The sequence below is a fragment of the Tauraco erythrolophus genome, chromosome 12, assembly GCF_009769465.1.
Source record: "Tauraco erythrolophus isolate bTauEry1 chromosome 12, bTauEry1.pri, whole genome shotgun sequence".
Lineage (NCBI taxonomy): Eukaryota > Metazoa > Chordata > Aves > Musophagiformes > Musophagidae > Tauraco > Tauraco erythrolophus.
In genome coordinates this window covers 22718465-22741144 of record NC_141476.1, presented here as the reverse complement: position 1 = coordinate 22741144, position 22680 = coordinate 22718465, and the positions used below count along the sequence as shown (strand labels likewise).

The window sequence follows — 22680 nt, the reverse complement described above, 5'->3', positions numbered from 1 at the left end:
GTTCAAGGCCAGGTTGGATGAGGCTTTGAGCAACCTGGTGTAGTGGAGGGTGTCCCTGCCCATGGCAGGGGGGTTGGAACTAGATGATCTTTGAGGTCCCTTCCAACCCAAACCATTCCATGATTCTATGATTCTATGATACGTGAATTGTAGATGCCTGTCTGGAGTTAAATGTAAGTGTCCTAACATCCCTAATTATATATATATATATATATATATATATTTAGATGCTTTCACTGACAGAATAGTTATAAAACACAGAGTCTCCTTCTCTCTGCAACTCCTTCCATAGCCAAGCCAGTCAGCCCAGCAGCACTCATTTACAGATTGCAGCTACACTGGAACAGTCTCTCTGAACCAAGAGAAGGGACTTCAGTCTATTCAAATATTCTGTCTATGAAAAAGCGTCAGACCATCAAGCGAAGGCCATAATTCAAACTGGCACCAGTTAGATATGTCAACAAAAAGACCAAGGACAGAACAGAGGAAAACTGAACTAAGCTCCCACTCCCAGGACAGAGATCTCCGACCTGGGGAGTGCAAATGAGAGACGCAGTGCTGTGGGGGTTGGATGCAGCACGGAAAAGGAAAGGAATCCCGTTTCATGGTTAGCAATCCTAGACTGGCATTAAACCAGGGTCTGTCTCCAGGAGGGAGGCAGGGAAAGCTGCCCACTAACAGCTCAATCTGCTGAAACTCTTCTGCTGAGTCACTTTTTTCAGGATTGGAACACTGTAGCTTTAGGGTTTCCTGGGCATTTCACATGCTGTATGTACCCCTTGCACGTCCAGCCCACTGCCTACAACTACAGCTCATGTTTTATGTCCCTGCTTTCTAATCCGAAAAGTCCACAAACATCATGAAGAGTAGATGTTATTCACATTTGCACATATGCACAGCCATAAAGAGTTGCCTTTATGTGCCCAAATATATGTTTGCGAAAAGTTTAGAGTACAGGTCCTGAAGATGCGGAATTATTTTTGATACTACAGGGGTTAAATCATCTTTTCAAAAGAAAATCAAAAAAAACTAAACAAAGCAATCTAACTATACTGGTTTGTGGTCATGCTAGAAAAGACAAAAATATTGTCTTCATCCTCCCTAAATCCAGAATCCTCAAATTCAATTTTTTTTTAACTGAAAATGCTACTTTCTGCAAATATTTTTAGGTTTGGTATAACTTTTTCAGCTTTGATATGTAAAATAAAAGAAATTAAGGATAATACATGTTTTTACTGAAATGCTGTAAAAATATAGGAATATTTGCCTTGAATAATATGGATTTTTTCAGTCATAGTTTTGATTCACAATTTATCCCATGTGCAGGCATCACAGAGAGTATTAAATCAGTCACACACTTCTGGGTTCACGTATTTTCCAGATGAATACAAGTGTTTCATTTTCCAGTAGAAAAACTTGTTCATTGAAAGTTCATTCTGAAATGCAAAAAACTGAATGTCTTGATCTTCTATGAGCTACCTTTTGAACTTCACCAGAATTCTACAACTGATTTAATAACAAATATGACTATTATTTCGTTGACATTGAGAAACATGCCTTGAGAAACACTGTTGGATTTGCAACTTTCTATGTTCTTCTCAAAAATACCTTTCCTGGAATCCAGCATAATTGGATTTACCATGGTGGCATCTCCACTTGCTAGCAAAAAAGTCCCTAACCATGTGCTTTTTGTCTTAAAGAGTAAAAAACAGGTAAAATCAGCCTAAGATGAAGCTGTATTGAAGACAAGAGGAGTACCTGGATTTGAAGGACCAGCACTGCTGCATTCATCTCGAAGCAAAAGGAAGGACCCCACACCTAAAATGCCTGAAGAAGACCTATGTATGTTTGCTACCTGGAAGTAAACCATCTGGCTGTTGGCAGGACAGAGTAAACGTCTTGCAAAGTCTTTGGGGCAATGAACTTCTCTTTCCTCATTCCAGACAAACCTCTTGGATTTCTGACACCCGGACACAGCCGTCACTGACAGCGGAGCGGATCAGGGGAAACAGTGCTGTACACTGTCAGTATGAAAATGCAAGATCACCTCTGAAAGAATGTTTAACTATAAGAAAATTAGAAAGTCTTTCTTGAAGTCTCAGCAGTCTCAGTATTTATTCATTTTTATTATTTTTCTCAAGCAGTAGTCGCAATGACTGAAGAGCTAAAAGAGGAGGACAAAGCTGCTCCTTCAATGATTTTACCATTTCAGATGGTTTCTCCTGAAGGAAAACATTACATTGGAACTGGCATAAGGAGCTATTCCACGAGAGTATCCTGTAATTTGCACCAGTTCAGACAGGAAAGACGAAGTTTTCCCTCTTCACTTCCTCCTGAGGAATGGCATGTGTGGTAAGACTTGCTCTATGGTTTGTGCTCTGTCTCGCACCGAGAAGACCCTCAGTGAAAACCTAAGAGCAATAATTCTGTCACACTTCAAAAATATTAATGTCTGCTCCCAAATGCACAGATTCTCTTTTTATCCTAATGGTAGACTCCAGACTCGAGTAAATCAGAGTTCTGAAAATGACAAATCAGCAGAGCTAATTAAACTTTAAACTCTGCAGTGGACATCCACGTATTTTGCTTTTCCAGTGAACAATTATCCGCAAGAATCACGGCTGTACAAGAACAAACAGAAGTAATCAGTCTCCTGCTGAGCCAACGGAAGCTGCACTTAAGCTTAGATACAGCTATGTAAATTATTATCAGAGTGAAATGAATTCTGAAATGCACCCTTCTGGTAAAAACAAGACAAGCGAGCAAGTAAGATGCTGAATCTTCAAACTGGTTTAAATTGGTTTGGCTCCACTGATTCTCATAAAGCAAATCTCATTTATAGGAGCTGAGGCTGTGGCTCGTGCTTTGTGATTTGAACCATTCGTTTAATGGTCTGCCTTTATTTATGAACAAAAGCTTCCATCATCATCTAAAATGCTTGTTCCTCCAGTCCGTTGTTTTGTCTAACTGAGAAATGAGGCTGCAATCCCACACTGCAGCCAAGCAAACTGTTCAGTAATGGGGTTTGCATTATATCTTCGATTAAGTTTTGCCCTGTCATTTTCTAAATTCTTCTACACTGTAGATATAAAAACTAAAATGGTCTTTTCAGCTACTTCCAAAGGGAGGAAACAAAAGTAATGCAGCAAGTTAAATCTTAAAAATGGAGATGGAAGTAATTCAAAACGACATTACTGCGAGGTTTTAAAAGGGGCTGCATCATCAGGCAATTGAAACCTAAAAGCAAACAGCGTAATTTCCCTGCCACATTCCTGCAACTTTATAATTTTCTGTGCTCCATAACAACGTGTGCAGAAATTACTGCTAAATGCAGGAAATGGGGACACCTCGTACTGAGAACAGAAACCTACAGAAGCATCAGAGCAACTTACCTTATACGACGACCCTCCACAGGGATCGCTTTCCTCCGGTCCGCACACATCTCCTTCCTTGGCAGCAATCATTCCGGCCAGGCAGCTGTTCTCCTTTACCGTGGAGACGCAACACTGCTTCTGAGCAATTCTGCAAAGGATCATCGAGGTCAAGTGTTCACTGACATTCAGGAGACATCAGGATGGGATACAAAAACCCCCAGAACTATTGGGTTTGCAACACATTCTCCAGATTTGATCTCTCTGACATGTGTGTCCATGCTAGTGTACCACTGGTGGTACCACTGACCTTTGCAGGATCTACTCTTTCTCATTTCCAATAAAAAGATGTACTGATAAATGCTCTAGAAGTCCTGTGTTGAGGTTACTGTCTCTCAAAGTCTGGTCAGCAATATCCATCTATTGGATGTGTATTTGTGCAATAGTCCCTCTTCCCCACATTTTCCTTCCCAGAAGTTTTCAGAAACAGAAAACAGACAGAGACCACCTTCCTTGGAAAGAGGGGAAAGGGAAACACACCTGTACACACTTAACTTCTTCACTAATCAGAGGACTGAAGCTCTGGCCAGGACTTAAGCAAAGTGTCACATCAACCCCTATAAACTCTCCTTTATAGCCCCGCAGATTCTAACTCAGAATTTAAGCTTTCCTCTAACTTCAGTTACCAATGAGAAGGTTATGGGTGACTTGATCACTGTATACGAAGTACTTTGGGAACGTATGTTTCCTGTATATGGCTCTTCAAATCAAACATTTTAACAAGATTCACTGAAGGCTGAAATGAAACATTAAAAATCTAAATGGCAAATTCCTAAATGCAATTTAATAGATGTTTATTGAAATAATAAAATACTTTCCCTATTATTTTAAAGTCCATAGTGGATTTCCCCCTGCCCCTTCAGTACCTGCTTCTTTCATTCATATACAAAGGGCAGACAAAATCACATCGTCCCTTTGGCTTTACATGGTCCCATAGCCCATGACCCTGTCTCTCAATCCACGCAGCACCCCAGGAGGGGTGTGTGTCTGGTCCTGTGATAGGGAAGGGCCCCTGTGATGGGGAAGGGTCAGGATCAGGAGCTGCAGGCCACAAGAATTCTCCTGAGGGGTTTATGTTGAGTATGTGACCTGTAGATTGGGCACATGCAACATGGATGAACATGTTAAAAGTCAGATAAAAGAATATATTCAGTTATGAGTAAGGGGAAATTAATGTTCTGGACAGAGCTGGTGGCATGAAGGAATTAAGCAAAGTTTTTATTTTTCCCAGAATAACCTTGATGTCTAACTATCCTTTGCTGATGCATTGCCACAGGGCACACTACCTTACAGGGTGCTCTGGCAACGACGAATGGGAGGTTGGTGCATTTTAACAGCCAGTGCTTAATAGCACAGCAATTGTCCTGCAACAGAATTATTTGCAAGAAAACACCTTTTGTCAGTCAGATGCCATTATTACTGCAAGAAAATACAGTTGGCCTAGGAAACAAAACCTGTTATTTTCTGAGAGGAATGTATTTCTAATTCACAGCTTTCATCCTAATGCTTCAGTTAAAATAAAATAAAAAAAAAAAAAAAAAAAGGAAGAGATGTCTCTTACTCCAGTAGAAACCAGCCAGTGACAGCCACTTGGCCACTTCCCTGATACCAATGGCCTGTTGTGTCAGCTTTACCTTAATATTTTTATGCTGGATCACACAAGAGAGGTGCAACCAGGAAGCAGTAGTTTTTTGTATTACAGGAAGAACATTACCACCTCCATGTGCTTTGCTTTCAAGGAAGTTAGTTTTCTACTCCAGTGTTAATTGCCAACTGGAGAAAGACAATTTTTTCAGCAATGAATGGTTATTATCCAAATATATTCAAGTACTAGTAACAAAACTTTATTATTGCTTTCATAAGACATCCAAACTTTCATTAAAAAAAAGCTATAAAAAACCTAACTGAAAGTTACTATCATTTGTAGAAATGCCAAAATGCTGCTAGAAGCATTTTGGTATGTACAAAGTGTTTACTGTATTGAAACACTGAAATCCCTGTAGGTTCATGTTCTTGTGAAACGTGACATTTAGCCATGAGAAACTCCTTTCATGTATGAACTACACAGTAGAAACAGTATTATTTGGAGCACTGGGGTATCACTGGCCATTTTTTATTTTGGCATTTCCTTAACTGCATCACACAGCTCAGTTTCAGCTACTCTATTACCAGGAAATAAATTGGGAACAGAGTGTTAACCACGTTCTCTTGTCTCTTCCTCACAAACCTACGCTTAGCAGAGCAGATAAATGAGTTCTTGGTTCAAAGAAAATTCAGAACATTTCTGCTTTAGGGAAGGAGTTCATGAGTTAAGATCAGCGAAAGGACGTCAATGTATTAAAAACTGATGCGAGTCTCTAACTGGGACACTGTCAGCAAAAAGCAGGATTCATCCTGGTACAGCTGGTGTAAATGCCAGCCAGATAAACACTGCTCTATTGTGATAAAACACATTTCAATTATGAGATAAAACCTACCGTACTGGGTCAGACGAGATTTCATCTAACCTAACATCCTATTTCTGATGCAGCCAGTGGCACAAGCTCTGGGAGCATTTTTACATCTGACTATCAATTGGCTATCTAAGGATTGCCTGTAACTTGCTGGATTTTAAGTTCATTCATCAGGTTACTATGTGTGATCTCTTTTAGGCAGTCCAGTTGCATCAAGCTCCTCTGTTGCAGAGTCACTTCCTACTGTTTCTTAACAGTACGACGGTGTCTGTACCATCAACGGAAACAAACAAATCACATTTAAAAAAGACTTCAGATAAGCAAGACTTATTTTACTGTGTGACGTTTAAGAGGGCTGGAGAAATGGGAAAGATGGGCAAATTCCTACTGCAATGTGGTGGGGTTTTGCATACAACCCTTGGGCAGATCTAAAAAGCACCCTCATGTTCCTGGCTGAGTGAGACCTTACATCTGCCCCAAGAGCGGGACATCACGTGTCACACATCACTCGCCACCGTCTGCCTCCACGCTCTGCGAGAACCCTCATCTGGCTATTTCTGAAGGCTCGTCCTGACCTTGATCATCTCAGTTAGCACCTTCCCCACACTACAGTTAGTGGTGTTGGTCATTACATAGAGGTGCACCAAGTTGGTACACGAATATGAAATGTCTAGAGGCATCAAGATACATCACAAGTAGCTTTAGGTTTTTGCCACTTGAAAACTCCAAAATGGCACTTGGAAACAACAGACACCTCCATCTGCAGCCTCCGTATGAACGATCTACAGCCCCAGCAGACTGGGGAGGCTTCACTCCTCTGCCCCAGCTGAAAACATGGAGCCTTCAGTGCACTGATGGCCACTTGTAAAACCCAAGTATTTACAGACTGGGCAGAACAGTAACTGATTTTCACAATTCGTGTCTGTCTTACACTTTTTAAAAGTCTTTAGATCCTGAGCCGAGTTAGTGGCAGATTCTTGGGAGCCTGAATTACTCGCAGACATTCTGGTGCACAAAATGGTGCACTCGAGGCTTGGATACGTGAAGGGCAACCAGCTTGGCATGCTGGCACGTCTCCCAGTGGGAGCAGTAAGTTTTGTCTATGCTCTCAAGGTTCTGAGGCCACAGATTTGAATATTTTTTTTTACGCGAAACATTTTTTTTTACACAGAATATTTACAGGCCGTTTTAAACCTTTAAAACAGGGACACAAGTGAAATTTTGGAAGTAAAAACCCTCAACTCCTGATCTCTTATTCTTTAAAATCCCAATAGATTCACAGGGACTGAAACATTTCGGATCTGGCTTTTTCATCTAAATCCAGCCTCAGATGTGCAGGTGCAACTCATTAATGCATTGGATTTGCACCTACTTAGGCCAAGGCTGGAATTTTTTAATCTGTCTTTACTTCATAGACAGTTGGTATGTGTCAGTTATGTCATGCCAGATCCCAGTGGGGGGGGGTTTAATCTCCCAGTAACTTCAGAAAGGTGCAATGATACTAACTTTGATAAAACCGATTATGCCAAACTTTTTTAATGCTGAAAATGTTGGAATAACTCTTAGAGAAATCCATCTGGCTTACGGTGCACCGTGAGGGCCTCAGATAACTTTGCCTTCATCCCTCCCTAGGGCCTGTTTCAGTCTAGAGGGGAGGAGAGAGAGATGGGATGAATTGCAGCTAGCACAATACATGGTCCGTGTTACTCCGTGCCCATCCTTCTTTTCTTGTTGTGCAGCTTCAATCTGGTGCCCTCGCTCAGACCAGATGCTGCTGATACCAGGAGCATTATTAAGGCGTATGGTCCCCGCTTCAGCTGAACACAGACATCAGAACCAGCAGCCTTTCGTACTGGACAATAAACACATCATGTAATGATATGGATAATGACTGCATTTAGCACTTGCCAAACGGAGACAAACACATGTAGCTCCTCTGCCCTTCTATTTATCTGCAACTCCACAGATGTGCACAAAAGCGGAAAATAAAAATTGGTGCTCTGCTTACATGAGAGGGGAAAAGAAACCTTAAAAGGCTTTTGTTTAGATAAGATTTTGGGGAAAAGGAGGGGGAAATCCTTCTTTCTAATTCACCATGTCATATTGCCGGTCTACCAGTAATGTATACAACGAATGAAACAGTTCCCAGTCTCCTGAACATCCCATGAACTGTACATTCATTTAATTTCTTCCAAAGGGCTGCTCTCTATGTTAACCTAAAACGCTCGGTTTTGCCTTACGTACCTGCAAATATCACCATCCATTCCACTTACAGGGATTTCTGTGCACTCCCCATTGTCGATAGCCCACTGTTGTCCAGCTCCACAGCAGCTCTCAATCAATTCCTTTGTGGAACCTGTGCAAAACATACACCCAGAATTTTTGGCATGGAATGGACTGGTTTGAGTTCTATTTTCTTAATTGAGAAGATCTTTGACATAACAATAGTTCAGCTTTTTCTTGCTTTTTTCTTTTTTTCTTTCCACATTTCATTTGGTTATATACAAAAAAAAAAAAAGAAAGATGCAACTGATGCCAGCAGCATCATGACATAACCCATTACCTGGTAATGTCTTTCAGTGAGGAACAGCAGAAGCAAATTAGAGTTCTAAATACAATAAAAGACATAACTGGTTTGAAGACAACATCACCTTTGGCATCTCTGAACAAAAAAACCCTGAAAAATCACGCTTAGCCACTTAATGCAAGACTAACAAGTCACTAAGCTGTTGTAACAGTGCCTTTGCTACCACTAGCTGGGCCAGCATGAAGGTGTCCAAGTGAGGTTCACAACACACGCAATACGGCACGCAGCGCGTGCACGAGTTTGGCGTACGGCACACGCAAGCCTCTTACACCAAACTGTAAATACGAAGTGTCACTGATGAGTAACACCAAACTGAAACACGTCCCTTGCCACAGTCCCTTCAAGTCCTTAGTAGTCAGCGAGGCTGCTTTTAGTAGGTTTGACGTACGTAGCGTGAAGAAGTTGTTTCCATCAGATAGATTAAGAGCACAGCAGCTGCCAAGTGCTGTGCTGTGCTGTGCCATCAGGAAGACTTCTCCTGTGACTTCTCACGCAGTGGAAGGTCCCCATTGCACAAAGAACGGGGTCTCCCCCTTACCCGCTAACGAGGCCACAGCAGGAGCTGTCTGCTGCGGGAAGAGAGACACGAGGTGCATCACAAACTCTTGAGGGCTTTTTCACACTAGTGACATACACACCCGCACACATAATAAAGATGGGAGATCAGACCACAGGGCCCTGCTTTCTCCACAAAGAGGCACCAGCCCTGTGCCCATGAGCTGGAGCAGTGCCTGCTCTCTCCGGTGGCTCATCACAAGTGCTCCAGTTCCTCTTCAAGTCATTTAGATAGATATAAGGAACATGTTATGCGTTTGATTCAGCCTTCCAGGCCAGGCTCTGCCCTGGTTTTGCGGTACCATTAAGAGGAAACGAGGCAAAACCACCTCAAAGTTGAGTTGTAGGAGATGTGCCGATGCAACGGACCTTGGGTAGCTCCACATCTGAGCACTCCCTGACCAGCATCCAGCAACCCACACTGCAGAGCAACGTCTTTTCAAGGTCCTTCAGTCAGTTTTCAGATAAATCCCTCCCGAATCAGTTCAGCTTTCGGTGGGAAGGGGGAATCTCTTTCTCTACAGGGTTTTTAGGAAGAATGCCATTGCTGCAGAATGGCACTGCTGAAGGTGCGGTGCTCTCCTGGTCGGACTTGGCACCAAAGCTCAACAGTTGGCAGCCTTCGCTGGCCTGGCCTTGCACAACTCTGATCTGTTAGGGAACTGCATTCGGGTCGATAGGAGGGATCTGCAGTTGTCCCGTTTGAACTGAGAAGCCTCCCCTCCTGCGTCTTACCAGAAGTGTTAGATGGCAGCTTCTCCTACAAGCCAGAGTTGACAAAAAAGTTAGCAGAACCCTTTCCTTTGTCTGCATTTGGTGTACGGAAATCATTTTTCTTCGCAAAACTGTAACGCGACTAGAAGTGAGACACTATCAGAAACAGCTGCAATTCAGAACATCTGGATATCCATGCGGCACAATTCAGAAGAAACAGAGACAACCTACGCTACCAGCACATTTCTGCTGTCGTAAATTTACAGCACGTATTCTACGTTTTAAACAAGAGCAGAAAAACTTTCTATCGTGCCTTGTAGAGCTAAGCAGTCCTTAGATATCAAGGGTAAGAAGTTTAAGTGCAGGGTAGTGCTATCTTGAGAAAAACCTTCACAAATATTGGCGCTTCAACTTCCGAAGCAGAAGACTGACATCATAGAATGATAGAATGATAGAACGGTCAGGGTTGGAAGGGAATGACATTTCACTCCCTCCCAAATGATGACATCACAGGGACCCTGGCGTGCGCTGTGGCAACTGTAACTGGGACACCCAGCAGCGCCCAGCACTCGCTGCTGAGCCAGTAGCGGGAGCACATCCCACGGGCCAGTGCGCTGGCGAGCCAGCGTGCGAAGGGGAGCCCCGTGGGCTTCTCCCCGGCGTCGTGCCAAGAGTGAAGAGCCTCGGCGTGCCTGAGGCTGCAGGAGGGGGCTTGGGGGTGGCACTGGGGTACTGTGTGACTCTGTGTCACCTGGCCCTGCCCTCGCAGTGTCTGAGAGGACGGTGTTGGGACAGCGCGGGAGCCAGGAGCCCCCCAGCGCGGCCACCTCTGCCCCACCGCCTCTGGCAAGGCAGCCCCGGCTGGTGCCGGGTCCCTCTCGTCCCTCTCTTCCCTCCCTCTGCCCCTTCTGCAGGATGGCAAGGAGACCCCCTGACCGCCTCCGGGAGGACTGGGGGCAGAACGGAGCTGCCCTGGCTCCCAGCTCCGAGCCCAGGGACACGCGTGAGGACGCTCCGCTGCCAGCGGATTCGTGCTGCTCCACCTCGGCTGCGGCCAGGCGGCAACAGAACGACCCGGACATCATCCGGGGCTCTGGCAGGAGCAGGCGAGAGCAAGGGGGCTGGAAGCTGAGGTTTCTGGCCTCCATCTGCACCGCCTGCCGCGCCCTCAGCCCGAGCTCCGCCATGTGGCGTAAGCTTTTCTTCTACCAGCTGCTGCTGATGCAGACCATGGAGGGGCTGCTGCAAGAGGAGCCCGCTGACTACCTGGGCACCATGGTGCGGCTGCAAGCCGTGCTGACCATCACCTCCATGAGCGAAGCAGGGCTGCTTGTGCAGGAGAGGAAGCAGAAGGAAAGCCTCATCCACACCTGCTTCCTCAGCATCTTCCACCTGCCTCCGCAGGAGGACAGCCAGGGCCTCGTGGCTTCCCTCTGCTCCCAGACCCTGGTCGCAATGGACAGAATGCTGCAGGCGCTGGTACGCGGCGCCGGCAGCCTCGGCATCCTGGAGCTGCAGAACCACTTGCAGCTCCTGCTTCCCCTCACCGCTTCCCGCACGGCAGTGGTGCGCGAGAGGGCAATGGCACGGGTTGCCAGCCTGATGCAATTCCTCACCACCTACCCTCTGCTGCTGGTCTGCCCCTGCTTTGCACTGCCCAGAGCCCGCGGGCATGAGTGCTCCGAGGCGCAACATTTTGGCATGCTGGCGAGGCTGGTGGGGCACCTCACCCTCTGCTGCACCTGCAAGGACACGGGCACCCGCTACCAGGCTGAAGCAGCTCTCCATCACCTGCATACCTTCGTCCTGCAGCAGAGAAGCAGGGCCTTGGGGCTGTGGGAGGCAGGGCAGCAGTGGCTCCAGGAGGACTGGCAAGCAGGGCAGCCCTGGGAGCATTCGCAAACCAGCCCTGCATGCAAAATCTTCCTCGGGTTCCTCGAATGCCTCCGGCCCTCCGAGCGACTAGACATCGCCCTCATGGCCATGAATAACTTGCAATCCTCCAGCGCCGACACCGTCACGGCAGCTGCCAACATGGTGGACGTCCTCGTGGCAGCCTCTCATTTCCAGCCCATGCAGGTCACCAACATCGTGTGGGCCATCCACACACACCTGCCCTCCATCAGCAACATGAGGGCCCTCAACACCCTCCACAGGGCCCTGCTGGTGCTGCTGGACAGACACCCCCGCGAGGTGGTGGCCAGCCTGCTCTGGCGCTCCCCATGGTGCACCGGTGCCGCCATGGCCATATGGGAGACCATGCTCTCCCAGCCCCGCGCTGCCAAGAGGGTGCTGCGGGAGCTGCTCGGCATACTGATGGACCCAGTGACGCGCCAGACCTCCACCTTCACCTGGGACCAAGCAGCTGTCCTCGCCGTGGCTGCAACCAGAACGATAACCAAGATCCTCGTGCAGCCCACCCACCTGCAGGTGCTGAAGGCCATTTTCCCCCGCCTTTTCCTGGCTCTGCTATTCCAAGTGCCTTTCACCAGGGAGCTGACGCTGCAGGAGAGGAACATCTGGATGGAGGACCAACAGGATCCCTTCACTCCCTTGAGGTCCCTGCTGAACTCCATCAGACTGCTGCTCTGCAGCATGGGCTTTGAGGAGCAGGTGCTGGCCATCGAGGCGCAGGGTGGCTGGGATGCCCTGCTCCGCACCGAGACCCACCTCTCGGGAGTGTGCATCGTGGCCAGGGAGATGACAAACACCTCGAGACACCTCTGCTCTGCCATCTTCTGCTGCCTGGCGGAGTTCCTCAGGGTGCAGGACCCCATCCAGGAGACGGTCACCATGGCCTTCCTGATCGAGATGCTGGGCTGCACCAACCTCAGCCAAGAGCTGGACCGTGCCCTGGAAATCTTCCCCATCTATCTGAAGAGCCAGTGCCCGGAGATGCCCAGACTGGTGCTCAGGGGCATTTTCACGCTCACCGAGAGGCTAGACACGGCAATGAAAACCCTCACCCTGCTGCCTGTTGTCATGGAGCAGCTGGAGCATGGCAATGGTGATGCCAGTGACTTGGTCCTGCCCGTGCTCGCCAACATGCTCCAGCTCCTGGAGGAGAAGGAGTCCAGCCGCACCGCCCTGGCGCTGGCTGACAAGCTGCAGCGGCTCTTTGACAACGAGTCGGGCACCGTGCGGCGGCTCTCCATCCATCTCTTCCGAGACGCGATGGGGCTCGTGGCGGGTGCCAAAAGGAAGAAGATGAAGGAGGTGGTGTGGGACAGCCTGCTGCCGCTGCTCTTTCACCTGTATGACGAGGACAAGAGCGTGGCCAAGGCCTCCCAGGAAGCCCTCTGCAGCGCTGGCCGGTTCCTCAAGTGGAGGCAGTTGGTGCAGCTGGTCGAGACTGCGCAGGCATGGAAGATCGGCGAGTGCCTGCTGGCCAGGAAGAAGAGCAGGGCCAAGGACTACCTGCGCCAGAGCCAGCGCTACCTGCAGAACCCGCAGGAGCTCCTGCGGCAGGAGGCCGTCAGGTTCCTGGGGCTCTTGGGACGGCAGGCGGCGGATGGGGAGATGAAGCACATCAGGGAGGCCCTTGAAGGTGCCAGCGAAGATCCCAGCGTGGCGGTCACCTCCCTGGCGATGCAGGCGCTCCGCATCCTCGAAGCAGGAGCAGGAGGAGGAGAAGAGCCCAAGTCGAGGCTTAAGCTGCAATGGCTGCGCTCGCAGCTGCACAAGGCACGGTGGGGGCGGCCCCCGGCCCCCAGCGAGGCCCCTGCTCAGGCGGAGGCCAAGTAGCAGCCGCAGCCCCCGGCACTGCCCGCGCCGAGGTGCCGAGTGCCAAGGGGAAGCTGCGGGCGGCCTCTCGGGCTGTCGACGAGGAGGCGTCCAGCCACTCCGAGCCAGAGAGGGAAGGGCTGCGCCGGAGCGGGTGCTGGTACCTGTGGGGGTGGCGGTGCTCACGCCGTCCCCGCACCCCGTCGTTGGAGCGGTGCTGGCGGGAGGCTGCGGAGGAGGAGACGCCGCAGGAGAAGCAGCTTCGCCTGGCCAGGCTGCATCTGGAGCAGCCCCGCCAGCACGAGGAAGAGCGGCAGTGGGCAGTGGGCAGCGGCAGAGGAGGAGGCGACCCAGCTGGCAGATCTCCCCGGCCACCGGCTGAAGGAGGACGTGCTGCAGCCTCCAGATCCGGCCAGCATCTGAGTGCTTCGGGGCCACCAGCTGCCTGTCACCGGCCTGGGCATCACACACGGTGGCCGGAAGAATCATCTAGAAAAGCTGTTTGTAAATTGCAATAAATGTCTCTGGTGTCAGCAAATCAGCCAATTTCCTTTCCTTCTGTGTTCTTTGACCCCGACAGGCTTCACGGCACGCGCTTTAGAGCAGAGCCTTAACAGACCTGGCTTTCATTTGGCTGGGCAGTGTCGGCCACTCCAGCTAAGAACACCTTCTTCATCACTCCCTTGGATGGGTGGGAGAGCGCAGGAGATGACAGCCAGTGGCAAGGCACGGCTCCTCGGGGCTGTGGCCACGCGTGCCCAAACCAGCAACAACCTTGTGGCCCGGAGTGCCCGGCCCCGCACCACCGGCTGCCCGCCGGCCCTCCTGCCCCAGCCCTGCCGCACCTCTGGGGAGCGCATCACTCAACAGGAACTCAAAACAAGCAGTAACGCTTTTGACAGTTGACACTAAGAGGGACACTTGGGCTTCCAGGACAAAACCCACGCTTTTTGTGCCCACCAATTCCACCAGGTTACCAAGAGAAGGGGAGAGGTGTTACGGCAAATGAACGCTGCAGAAAACTCACGGGCACAGGGAGACTGCACACCAAGCCGTGGCACAGAGCTTCACCTCTACCCTAAGTCCTTATGGATAGCTTGAGGGAAAAAATAAAAGCAGCAAAAAAAAAAAGGCATTAACTGCGGGAAATAGGCGGGAAATACACCTGGTACCAGATAATTACAAAACATTGCTATAGACAAGTTTTTCAACATAGGTTTCACTCAGTCCCTGATTTCAGCTTCACCTGAATTTCCACCCAGAACATTTAAGCAGTTTAACACCTCTGATTTCACTCCCTTCCATTCTCACTTTCCTTCTGCAGCTCTGCAGAACATTTGCATCGACTGAGAAACTCCTTTTGTGCAAATATCCGTTCTCCGAGCAAATGCACTGACTCACAGGCTGAGCTATTTTGGCCTGTTTTAGCCACATTCTCCTGCTCCAAAGGTTTCTTTTGCCTAAGCAGAACAGACAGACAAACCTTAAGACTTCAGCACTTCCACACGTGATGCAAGCAGTGAGTACTGATCCATTCAAGCCTTCCACCCACGAGCGGCAAGCGACGGGTTAAATCTCGGCCATCAGCTTTAACATTAGGAAGATTTCATTCCGTTAAAATAAACAATTATTTTCCTTTCTACTAAAATTATTATAGGAGTCATGATGCATCAAAGAGTCTTAGACAGTAGTTTTTGTCCACAGAGAGACCCACGCGGGCAGACATGACGCAGGGGCTTGGGTATAACCGTTTGATCCACAAAACAGGTGAAGTTCAAAACTGGTCTTATTCCCAAACACGATGACCTATTAGCCAGGGAAAGTGAGTGCACCGTGCTCCAGGCGAAGCAGGAATCATCGGGAAGACCGACTGGCATTTCAGGGCAGCGTGGCTCTTCGCTGCTGGCTTAATTTAAGCTGCTAATTGCTGGATGGGCACTCACACGCCAAAGAGGCTCTTGTTCTTACGACGAAGCACGCTATTGAGTCCCTACACCTGAGAAAATAATTTATCTTCCTCAAAACTATCGCGCTTACTCTTTGGGGTGGGGGGGAACCAAAAACCAACAAATACCACAGGATGTCGCAAGGAAATGAGTTTAATTTTAATTCTTAAAATTTTGATGTGGAGTCTTCTAGAAATGAGGCACTCCAAGAAGATGCGTCTTCATTTTGATGATCTCATTGCTCATCCACATGGGAAGCTGACAGCTGCGACTCACAAGCTATAACATCAGTTTGAAAAAAGCTTCTGCGCAGACTGCCCAAGTCCTGAGCCAGAGTAACTCAGCCACCCCACGGAGCTCGGAGGAGCGGCCTTGCAGCCCACCATCACCTGCAGGAAGGCAGCTGACGTCTGCAGCACATCAGGTTAACGAACCAGCCTCTGGGAGCAGTTAATGAGCCTTCCCTGCACCACCCGTGCTGGATTACGACTTCTCCAGTAGTCAAGCACGAGGGCTGACTCTTGAGGCACAGCAGTACAGTAGCCCCTTTGCCCACCTTAAAAGCAAGCGGTTAGTTGGTACACAAGGTGATGCAGTGGCATAGGTTGCCTGCAACTGCTGCAACCACCCTCACCCACCAGAAATGAGTGGAGAAAGAACAGAAATGCTACCAGAGCAGAACAGGAGCAGTTTCCATCACTCTTCCATGAGCACGCATGGTCAAGCAAAGGATTAAAGCAGAGTGCTGCTTTTCCTGTCTAGTCAGTGCTGATGGCTTGTTTCGCACTCCCTTATAAAAAAAAAAACAAACAAAAGCCACCTTGAATATATGCTTATCGTTTTGTACATGTCTATCTTTCATCTTAAGGGAAGGTCCAAGTGAGGGTCACAACACGTGCAATACGGCACGCAGCGCGTGCACGAGTTTGGCGTACGGCACACGCAAGCCTCTTACACCAAACTGTAAATACGAAGTGTCACTGATGAGTAACACCAAACTGAAACACGTCCCTTGCCACAGTCCCTTCAAGTCCTTAGTAGTCAGCGAGGCTGCTTTTAGTAGGTTTGACGTACATAGCGTGAAGAAGTTGTTTCCATCAGATAGATTAAGAAATTTCACTCCTCAGATTACCCAGAGTGCATTTACTCAGTGCCCTCGGCTGAATTGGAGGGTTCAGCTGGTTTAAAACCATAATGAAAAGGGTTTCAGAGACATAACCCCGACTCATCGAACGAGCTCGTGTAAAACACTGGCACTAAGATGTAGAAAAAGAGATGGGCGTGTAGAATGCTGCAGAAGTTTTTACATTTTTCCTTGTGGAATTCCACTCAAGATGTAAATTTTCAGGTTACAGTGAAATACGACTTAAACAAATGGATTTTTTTGCAATATACTCCGCACCTACTGTACAGAGCAGACTCAGGTCACATCAGACTGGGCAGAAACAGTATTTTTTGGAGGCTGTACACAAGTTTACTGCATGACGGGGTGTTTGCTGTGCCAGCGGGGTGCAAACACCAAACACACACTAACAGAAGCCAACTAAAGGGATGCTGGAGCGCAAGGAGCCTGCTCCGTGGCAGCAGCTGCCAAGTGCTGTGCTGTGCTGTGCTGTGCCATCAGGAAGACTTCTCCTGTGACTTCTCACGCAGTGGAAGGTCCCCATTGCACAAAGAACGGGGTCTCCCCCTTACCCGCTAACGAGGCCACAGCAGGAGCTGTCTGCTGCGGGAAGAGAGACACGAGGTGCATCACAAACTCTTGAGGGCTTTTTCACACTAGTGACATACACACCCGCACACATAATAAAGATGGGAGATCAGACCACAGGGCCCTGCTTTCTCCACAAAGAGGCACCAGCCCTGTGCCCATGAGCTGGAGCAGTGCCTGCTCTCTCCGGTGGCTCATCACAAGTGCTCCAGTTCCTCTTCAAGTCATTTAGATAGATATAAGGAACATGTTATGCGTTTGATTCAGCCTTCCAGGCCAGGCTCTGCCCTGGTTTTGCGGTACCATTAAGAGGAAACGAGGCAAAACCACCTCAAAGTTGAGTTGTAGGAGATGTGCCGATGCAACGGACCTTGGGTAGCTCCACATCTGAGCACTCCCTGACCAGCATCCAGCAACCCACACTGCAGAGCAACGTCTTTTCAAGGTCCTTCAGTCAGTTTTCAGATAAATCCCTCCCGAATCAGTTCAGCTTTCGGTGGGAAGGGGGAATCTCTTTCTCTACAGGGTTTTTAGGAAGAATGCCATTGCTGCAGAATGGCACTGCTGAAGGTGCGGTGCTCTCCTGGTCGGACTTGGCACCAAAGCTCAACAGTTGGCAGCCTTCGCTGGCCTGGCCTTGCACAACTCTGATCTGTTAGGGAACTGCATTCGGGTCGATAGGAGGGATCTGCAGTTGTCCCGTTTGAACTGAGAAGCCTCCCCTCCTGCGTCTTACCAGAAGTGTTAGATGGCAGCTTCTCCTACAAGCCAGATTTGACAAAAAAGTTAGCAGAACCCTTTCCTTTGTCTGCATTTGGTGTACGGAAATCATTTTTCTTCGCAAAACTGTAACGCGACTAGAAGTGAGACACTATCAGAAACAGCTGCAATTCAGAACATCTGGATATCCATGCGGCACAATTCAGAAGAAACAGAGACAACCTACGCTACCAGCACATTCTGCTGTCGTAAATTTACAGCACGTATTCTACGTTTTAAACAAGAGCAGAAAAACTTTCTATCGTGCCTTGTAGAGCTAAGCAGTCCTTAGATATCAAGGGTAAGAAGTTTAAGTGCAGGGTAGTGCTATCTTGAGAAAAACCTTCACAAATATTGGCGCTTCAACTTCCGAAGCAGAAGACTGACATCATAGAATGATAGAATGATAGAATGATAGAACGGTCAGGGTTGGAAGGGAATGACATTTCACTCCCTCCCAAATGATGACATCACAGGGACCCTGGCGTGCGCTGTGGCAACTGTAACTGGGACACCCAGCAGCGCCCAGCACTCGCTGCTGAGCCAGTAGCGGGAGCACATCCCACGGGCCAGTGCGCTGGCGAGCCAGCGTGCGAAGGGGAGCCCCGTGGGCTTCTCCCCGGCGTCGTGCCAAGAGTGAAGAGCCTCGGCGTGCCTGAGGCTGCAGGAGGGGGCTTGGGGGTGGCACTGCGGTACTGTGTGACTCTGTGTCACCTGGCCCTGCCCTCGCAGTGTCTGAGAGGACGGTGTTGGGACAGCGCGGGAGCCAGGAGCCCCCCAGCGCGGCCACCTCTGCCCCACCGCCTCTGGCAAGGCAGCCCCGGCTGGTGCCGGGTCCCTCTCGTCCCTCTCTTCCCTCCCTCTGCCCCTTCTGCAGGATGGCAAGGAGACCCCCTGACCGCCTCCGGGAGGACTGGGGGCAGAACGGAGCTGCCCCGGCTCCCAGCTCCGAGCCCAGGGACACGCGTGAGGACGCTCCGCTGCCAGCGGATTCGTGCTGCTCCACCTCGGCTGCGGCCAGGCGGCAACAGAACGACCCGGACATCATCCGGGGCTCTGGCAGGAGCAGGCGAGAGCAAGGGGGCTGGAAGCTGAGGTTTCTGGCCTCCATCTGCACCGCCTGCCGCGCCCTCAGCCCGAGCTCCGCCATGTGGCGTAAGCTTTTCTTCTACCAGCTGCTGCTGATGCAGACCATGGAGGGGCTGCTGCAAGAGGAGCCCGCTGACTACCTGGGCACCATGGTGCGGCTGCAAGCCGTGCTGACCATCACCTCCATGAGCGAAGCAGGGCTGCTTGTGCAGGAGAGGAAGCAGAAGGAAAGCCTCATCCACACCTGCTTCCTCAGCATCTTCCACCTGCCTCCGCAGGAGGACAGCCAGGGCCTCGTGGCTTCCCTCTGCTCCCAGACCCTGGTCGCAATGGACAGAATGCTGCAGGCGCTGGTACGCGGCGCCGGCAGCCTCGGCATCCTGGAGCTGCAGAACCACTTGCAGCTCCTGCTTCCCCTCACCGCTTCCCGCACGGCAGTGGTGCGCGAGAGGGCAATGGCACGGGTTGCCAGCCTGATGCAATTCCTCACCACCTACCCTCTGCTGCTGGTCTGCCCCTGCTTTGCACTGCCCAGAGCCCGCGGGCATGAGTGCTCCGAGGCGCAACATTTTGGCATGCTGGCGAGGCTGGTGGGGCACCTCACCCTCTGCTGCACCTGCAAGGACACGGGCACCCGCTACCAGGCTGAAGCAGCTCTCCATCACCTGCATACCTTCGTCCTGCAGCAGAGAAGCAGGGCCTTGGGGCTGCGGGAGGCAGGGCAGCAGTGGCTCCAGGAGGACTGGCAAGCAGGGCAGCCCTGGGAGCATTCGCAAACCAGCCCTGCATGCAAAATCTTCCTCGAGTTCCTCGAATGCCTCCGGCCCTCCGAGCGACTAGACATCGCCCTCATGGCCATGAATAACTTGCAATCCTCCAGCGCCGACACCGTCACGGCAGCTGCCAACATGGTGGACGTCCTCGTGGCAGCCTCTCATTTCCAGCCCATGCAGGTCACCAACATCGTGTGGGCCATCCACACACACCTGCCCTCCATCAGCAACATGAGGGCCCTCAACACCCTCCACAGGGCCCTGCTGGTGCTGCTGGACAGACACCCCCCGCGAGGTGGTGGCCAGCCTGCTCTGGCGCTCCCCATGGTGCACCGGTGCCGCCATGGCCATATGGGAGACCATGCTCTCCCAGCCCCGCGCTGCCAAGAGGGTGCTGCGGGAGCTGCTCGGCATACTGATGGACCCAGTGACGCGCCAGACCTCCACCTTCACCTGGGACCAAGCAGCTGTCCTCGCCGTGGCTGCAACCAGAACGATAACCAAGATCCTCGTGCAGCCCACCCACCTGCAGGTGCTGAAGGCCATTTTCCCCCGCCTTTTCCTGGCTCTGCTATTCCAAGTGCCTTTCACCAGGGAGCTGACGCTGCAGGAGAGGAACATCTGGATGGAGGACCAACAGGATCCCTTCACTCCCTTGAGGTCCCTGCTGAACTCCATCAGACTGCTGCTCTGCAGCATGGGCTTTGAGGAGCAGGTGCTGGCCATCGAGGCGCAGGGTGGCTGGGATGCCCTGCTCCGCACCGAGACCCACCTCTCGGGAGTGTGCATCGTGGCCAGGGAGATGACAAACACCTCGAGACACCTCTGCTCTGCCATCTTCTGCTGCCTGGCGGAGTTCCTCAGGGTGCAGGACCCCATCCAGGAGACGGTCACCATGGCCTTCCTGATCGAGATGCTGGGCTGCACCAACCTCAGCCAAGAGCTGGACCGTGCCCTGGAAATCTTCCCCATCTATCTGAAGAGCCAGTGCCCGCAGATGCCCAGACTGGTGCTCAGGGGCATTTTCACGCTCACCGAGAGGCTAGACACGGCAATGAAAACCCTCACCCTGCTGCCTGTTGTCATGGAGCAGCTGGAGCATGGCAATGGTGATGCCAGTGACTTGGTCCTGCCCGTGCTCGCCAACATGCTCCAGCTCCTGGAGGAGAAGGAGTCCAGCCGCACCGCCCTGGCGCTGGCTGACAAGCTGCAGCGGCTCTTTGACAACGAGTCGGGCACCGTGCGGCGGCTCTCCATCCATCTCTTCCGAGACGCGATGGGGCTCGTGGCGGGTGCCAAAAGGAAGAAGATGAAGGAGGTGGTGTGGGACAGCCTGCTGCCGCTGCTCTTTCACCTGTATGACGAGGACAAGAGCGTGGCCAAGGCCTCCCAGGAAGCCCTCTGCAGCGCTGGCCGGTTCCTCAAGTGGAGGCAGTTGGTGCAGCTGGTCGAGACTGCGCAGGCATGGAAGATCGGCGAGTGCCTGCTGGCCAGGAAGAAGAGCAGGGCCAAGGACTACCTGCGCCAGAGCCAGCGCTACCTGCAGAACCCGCAGGAGCTCCTGCGGCAGGAGGCCGTCAGGTTCCTGGGGCTCTTGGGACGGCAGGCGGCGGATGGGGAGATGAAGCACATCAGGGAGGCCCTTGAAGGTGCCAGCGAAGATCCCAGCGTGGCGGTCACCTCCCTGGCGATGCAGGCGCTCCGCATCCTCGAAGCAGGAGCAGGAGGAGGAGAAGAGCCCAAGTCGAGGCTTAAGCTGCAATGGCTGCGCTCGCAGCTGCACAAGGCACGGTGGGGGCGGCCCCCGGCCCCCAGCGAGGCCCCTGCTCAGGCGGAGGCCAAGTAGCAGCCGCAGCCCCCGGCACTGCCCGCGCCGAGGTGCCGAGTGCCAAGGGGAAGCTGCGGGCGGCCTCTCGGGCTGTCGACGAGGAGGCGTCCAGCCACTCCGAGCCAGAGAGGGAAGGGCTGCGCCGGAGCGGGTGCTGGTACCTGTGGGGGTGGCGGTGCTCACGCCGTCCCCGCACCCCGTCGTTGGAGCGGTGCTGGCGGGAGGCTGCGGAGGAGGAGACGCCGCAGGAGAAGCAGCTTCGCCTGGCCAGGCTGCATCTGGAGCAGCCCCGCCAGCACGAGGAAGAGTGGCAGTGGGCAGCGGCAGAGGAGGAGGCGACCCAGCTGGCAGATCTCCCCGGCCACCGGCTGAAGGAGGACGTGCTGCAGCCTCCAGATCCGGCCAGCATCTGAGTGCTTCGGGGCCACCAGCTGCCTGTCACCGGCCTGGGCATCACACACGGTGGCCGGAAGAATCATCTAGAAAAGCTGTTTGTAAATTGCAATAAATGTCTCTGGTGTCAGCAAATCAGCCAATTTCCTTTCCTTCTGTGTTCTTTGACCCCGACAGGCTTCACGGCACGCGCTTTAGAGCAGAGCCTTAACAGACCTGGCTTTCATTTGGCTGGGCAGTGTCGGCCACTCCAGCTAAGAACACCTTCTTCATCACTCCCTTGGATGGGTGGGAGAGCGCAGGAGATGACAGCCAGTGGCAAGGCACGGCTCCTCGGGGCTGTGGCCACGCGTGCCCAAACCAGCAACAACCTTGTGGCCCGGAGTGCCCGGCCCCGCACCACCGGCTGCCCGCCGGCCCTCCTGCCCCAGCCCTGCCGCACCTCTGGGGAGCGCATCACTCAACAGGAACTCAAAACAAGCAGTAACGCTTTTGACAGTTGACACTAAGAGGGACACTTGGGCTTCCAGGACAAAACCCACGCTTTTTGTGCCCACCAATTCCACCAGGTTACCAAGAGAAGGGGAGAGGTGTTACGGCAAATGAACGCTGCAGAAAACTCACGGGCACAGGGAGACTGCACACCAAGCCGTGGCACAGAGCTTCACCTCTACCCTAAGTCCTTATGGATAGCTTGAGGGAAAAAATAAAAGCAGCA

General features: G+C 51.4%; 3 protein-coding genes across 4 annotated transcripts in view; 2 read left to right on the top strand and 1 right to left on the bottom strand.

The window, feature by feature from the left end:
* The window catches only part of FBLN2 (fibulin 2), a 120946-nt gene that overhangs the window by 28199 nt on the left and 70067 nt on the right, over window positions 1–22680 (bottom strand). For both annotated transcript variants that reach the window (XM_086618781.1, XM_086618783.1), the window contains exons 2-3: window positions 8129–8240; window positions 3393–3522 (exon numbers count right to left, since the gene is read on the bottom strand). In XM_086618781.1, the coding sequence (XP_086474907.1) occupies window positions 3393–3522; window positions 8129–8240 (242 nt within the window). The remainder of the gene's footprint in view (window positions 1–3392; window positions 3523–8128; window positions 8241–22680) is intronic.
* Window positions 10656–13484, top strand: LOC147528022 (maestro heat-like repeat-containing protein family member 7). The gene has a single exon (XM_086619244.1). It carries the CDS (start codon window positions 10656–10658, stop codon window positions 13482–13484), a length of 2829 nt encoding a protein of 942 aa, XP_086475370.1.
* Window positions 18947–21587, top strand: LOC147528021 (maestro heat-like repeat-containing protein family member 7). Its single transcript, XM_086619243.1, has one exon. The coding sequence runs from the start codon at window positions 20085–20087 to the stop codon at window positions 21585–21587; it is 1503 nt and encodes a 500-aa protein (XP_086475369.1). The 5' UTR covers window positions 18947–20084.

What these genes read in the sequence shown, in the direction of transcription:
- LOC147528022 (XM_086619244.1), top strand. Translation starts at nt 10,656, where the DNA reads ATGGCAAGGAGACCCCCTGACCGCCTCCGGGAGGACTGGGGGCAGAAC.
- LOC147528021 (XM_086619243.1), top strand. Translation starts at nt 20,085, where the DNA reads ATGGCCATATGGGAGACCATGCTCTCCCAGCCCCGCGCTGCCAAGAGG.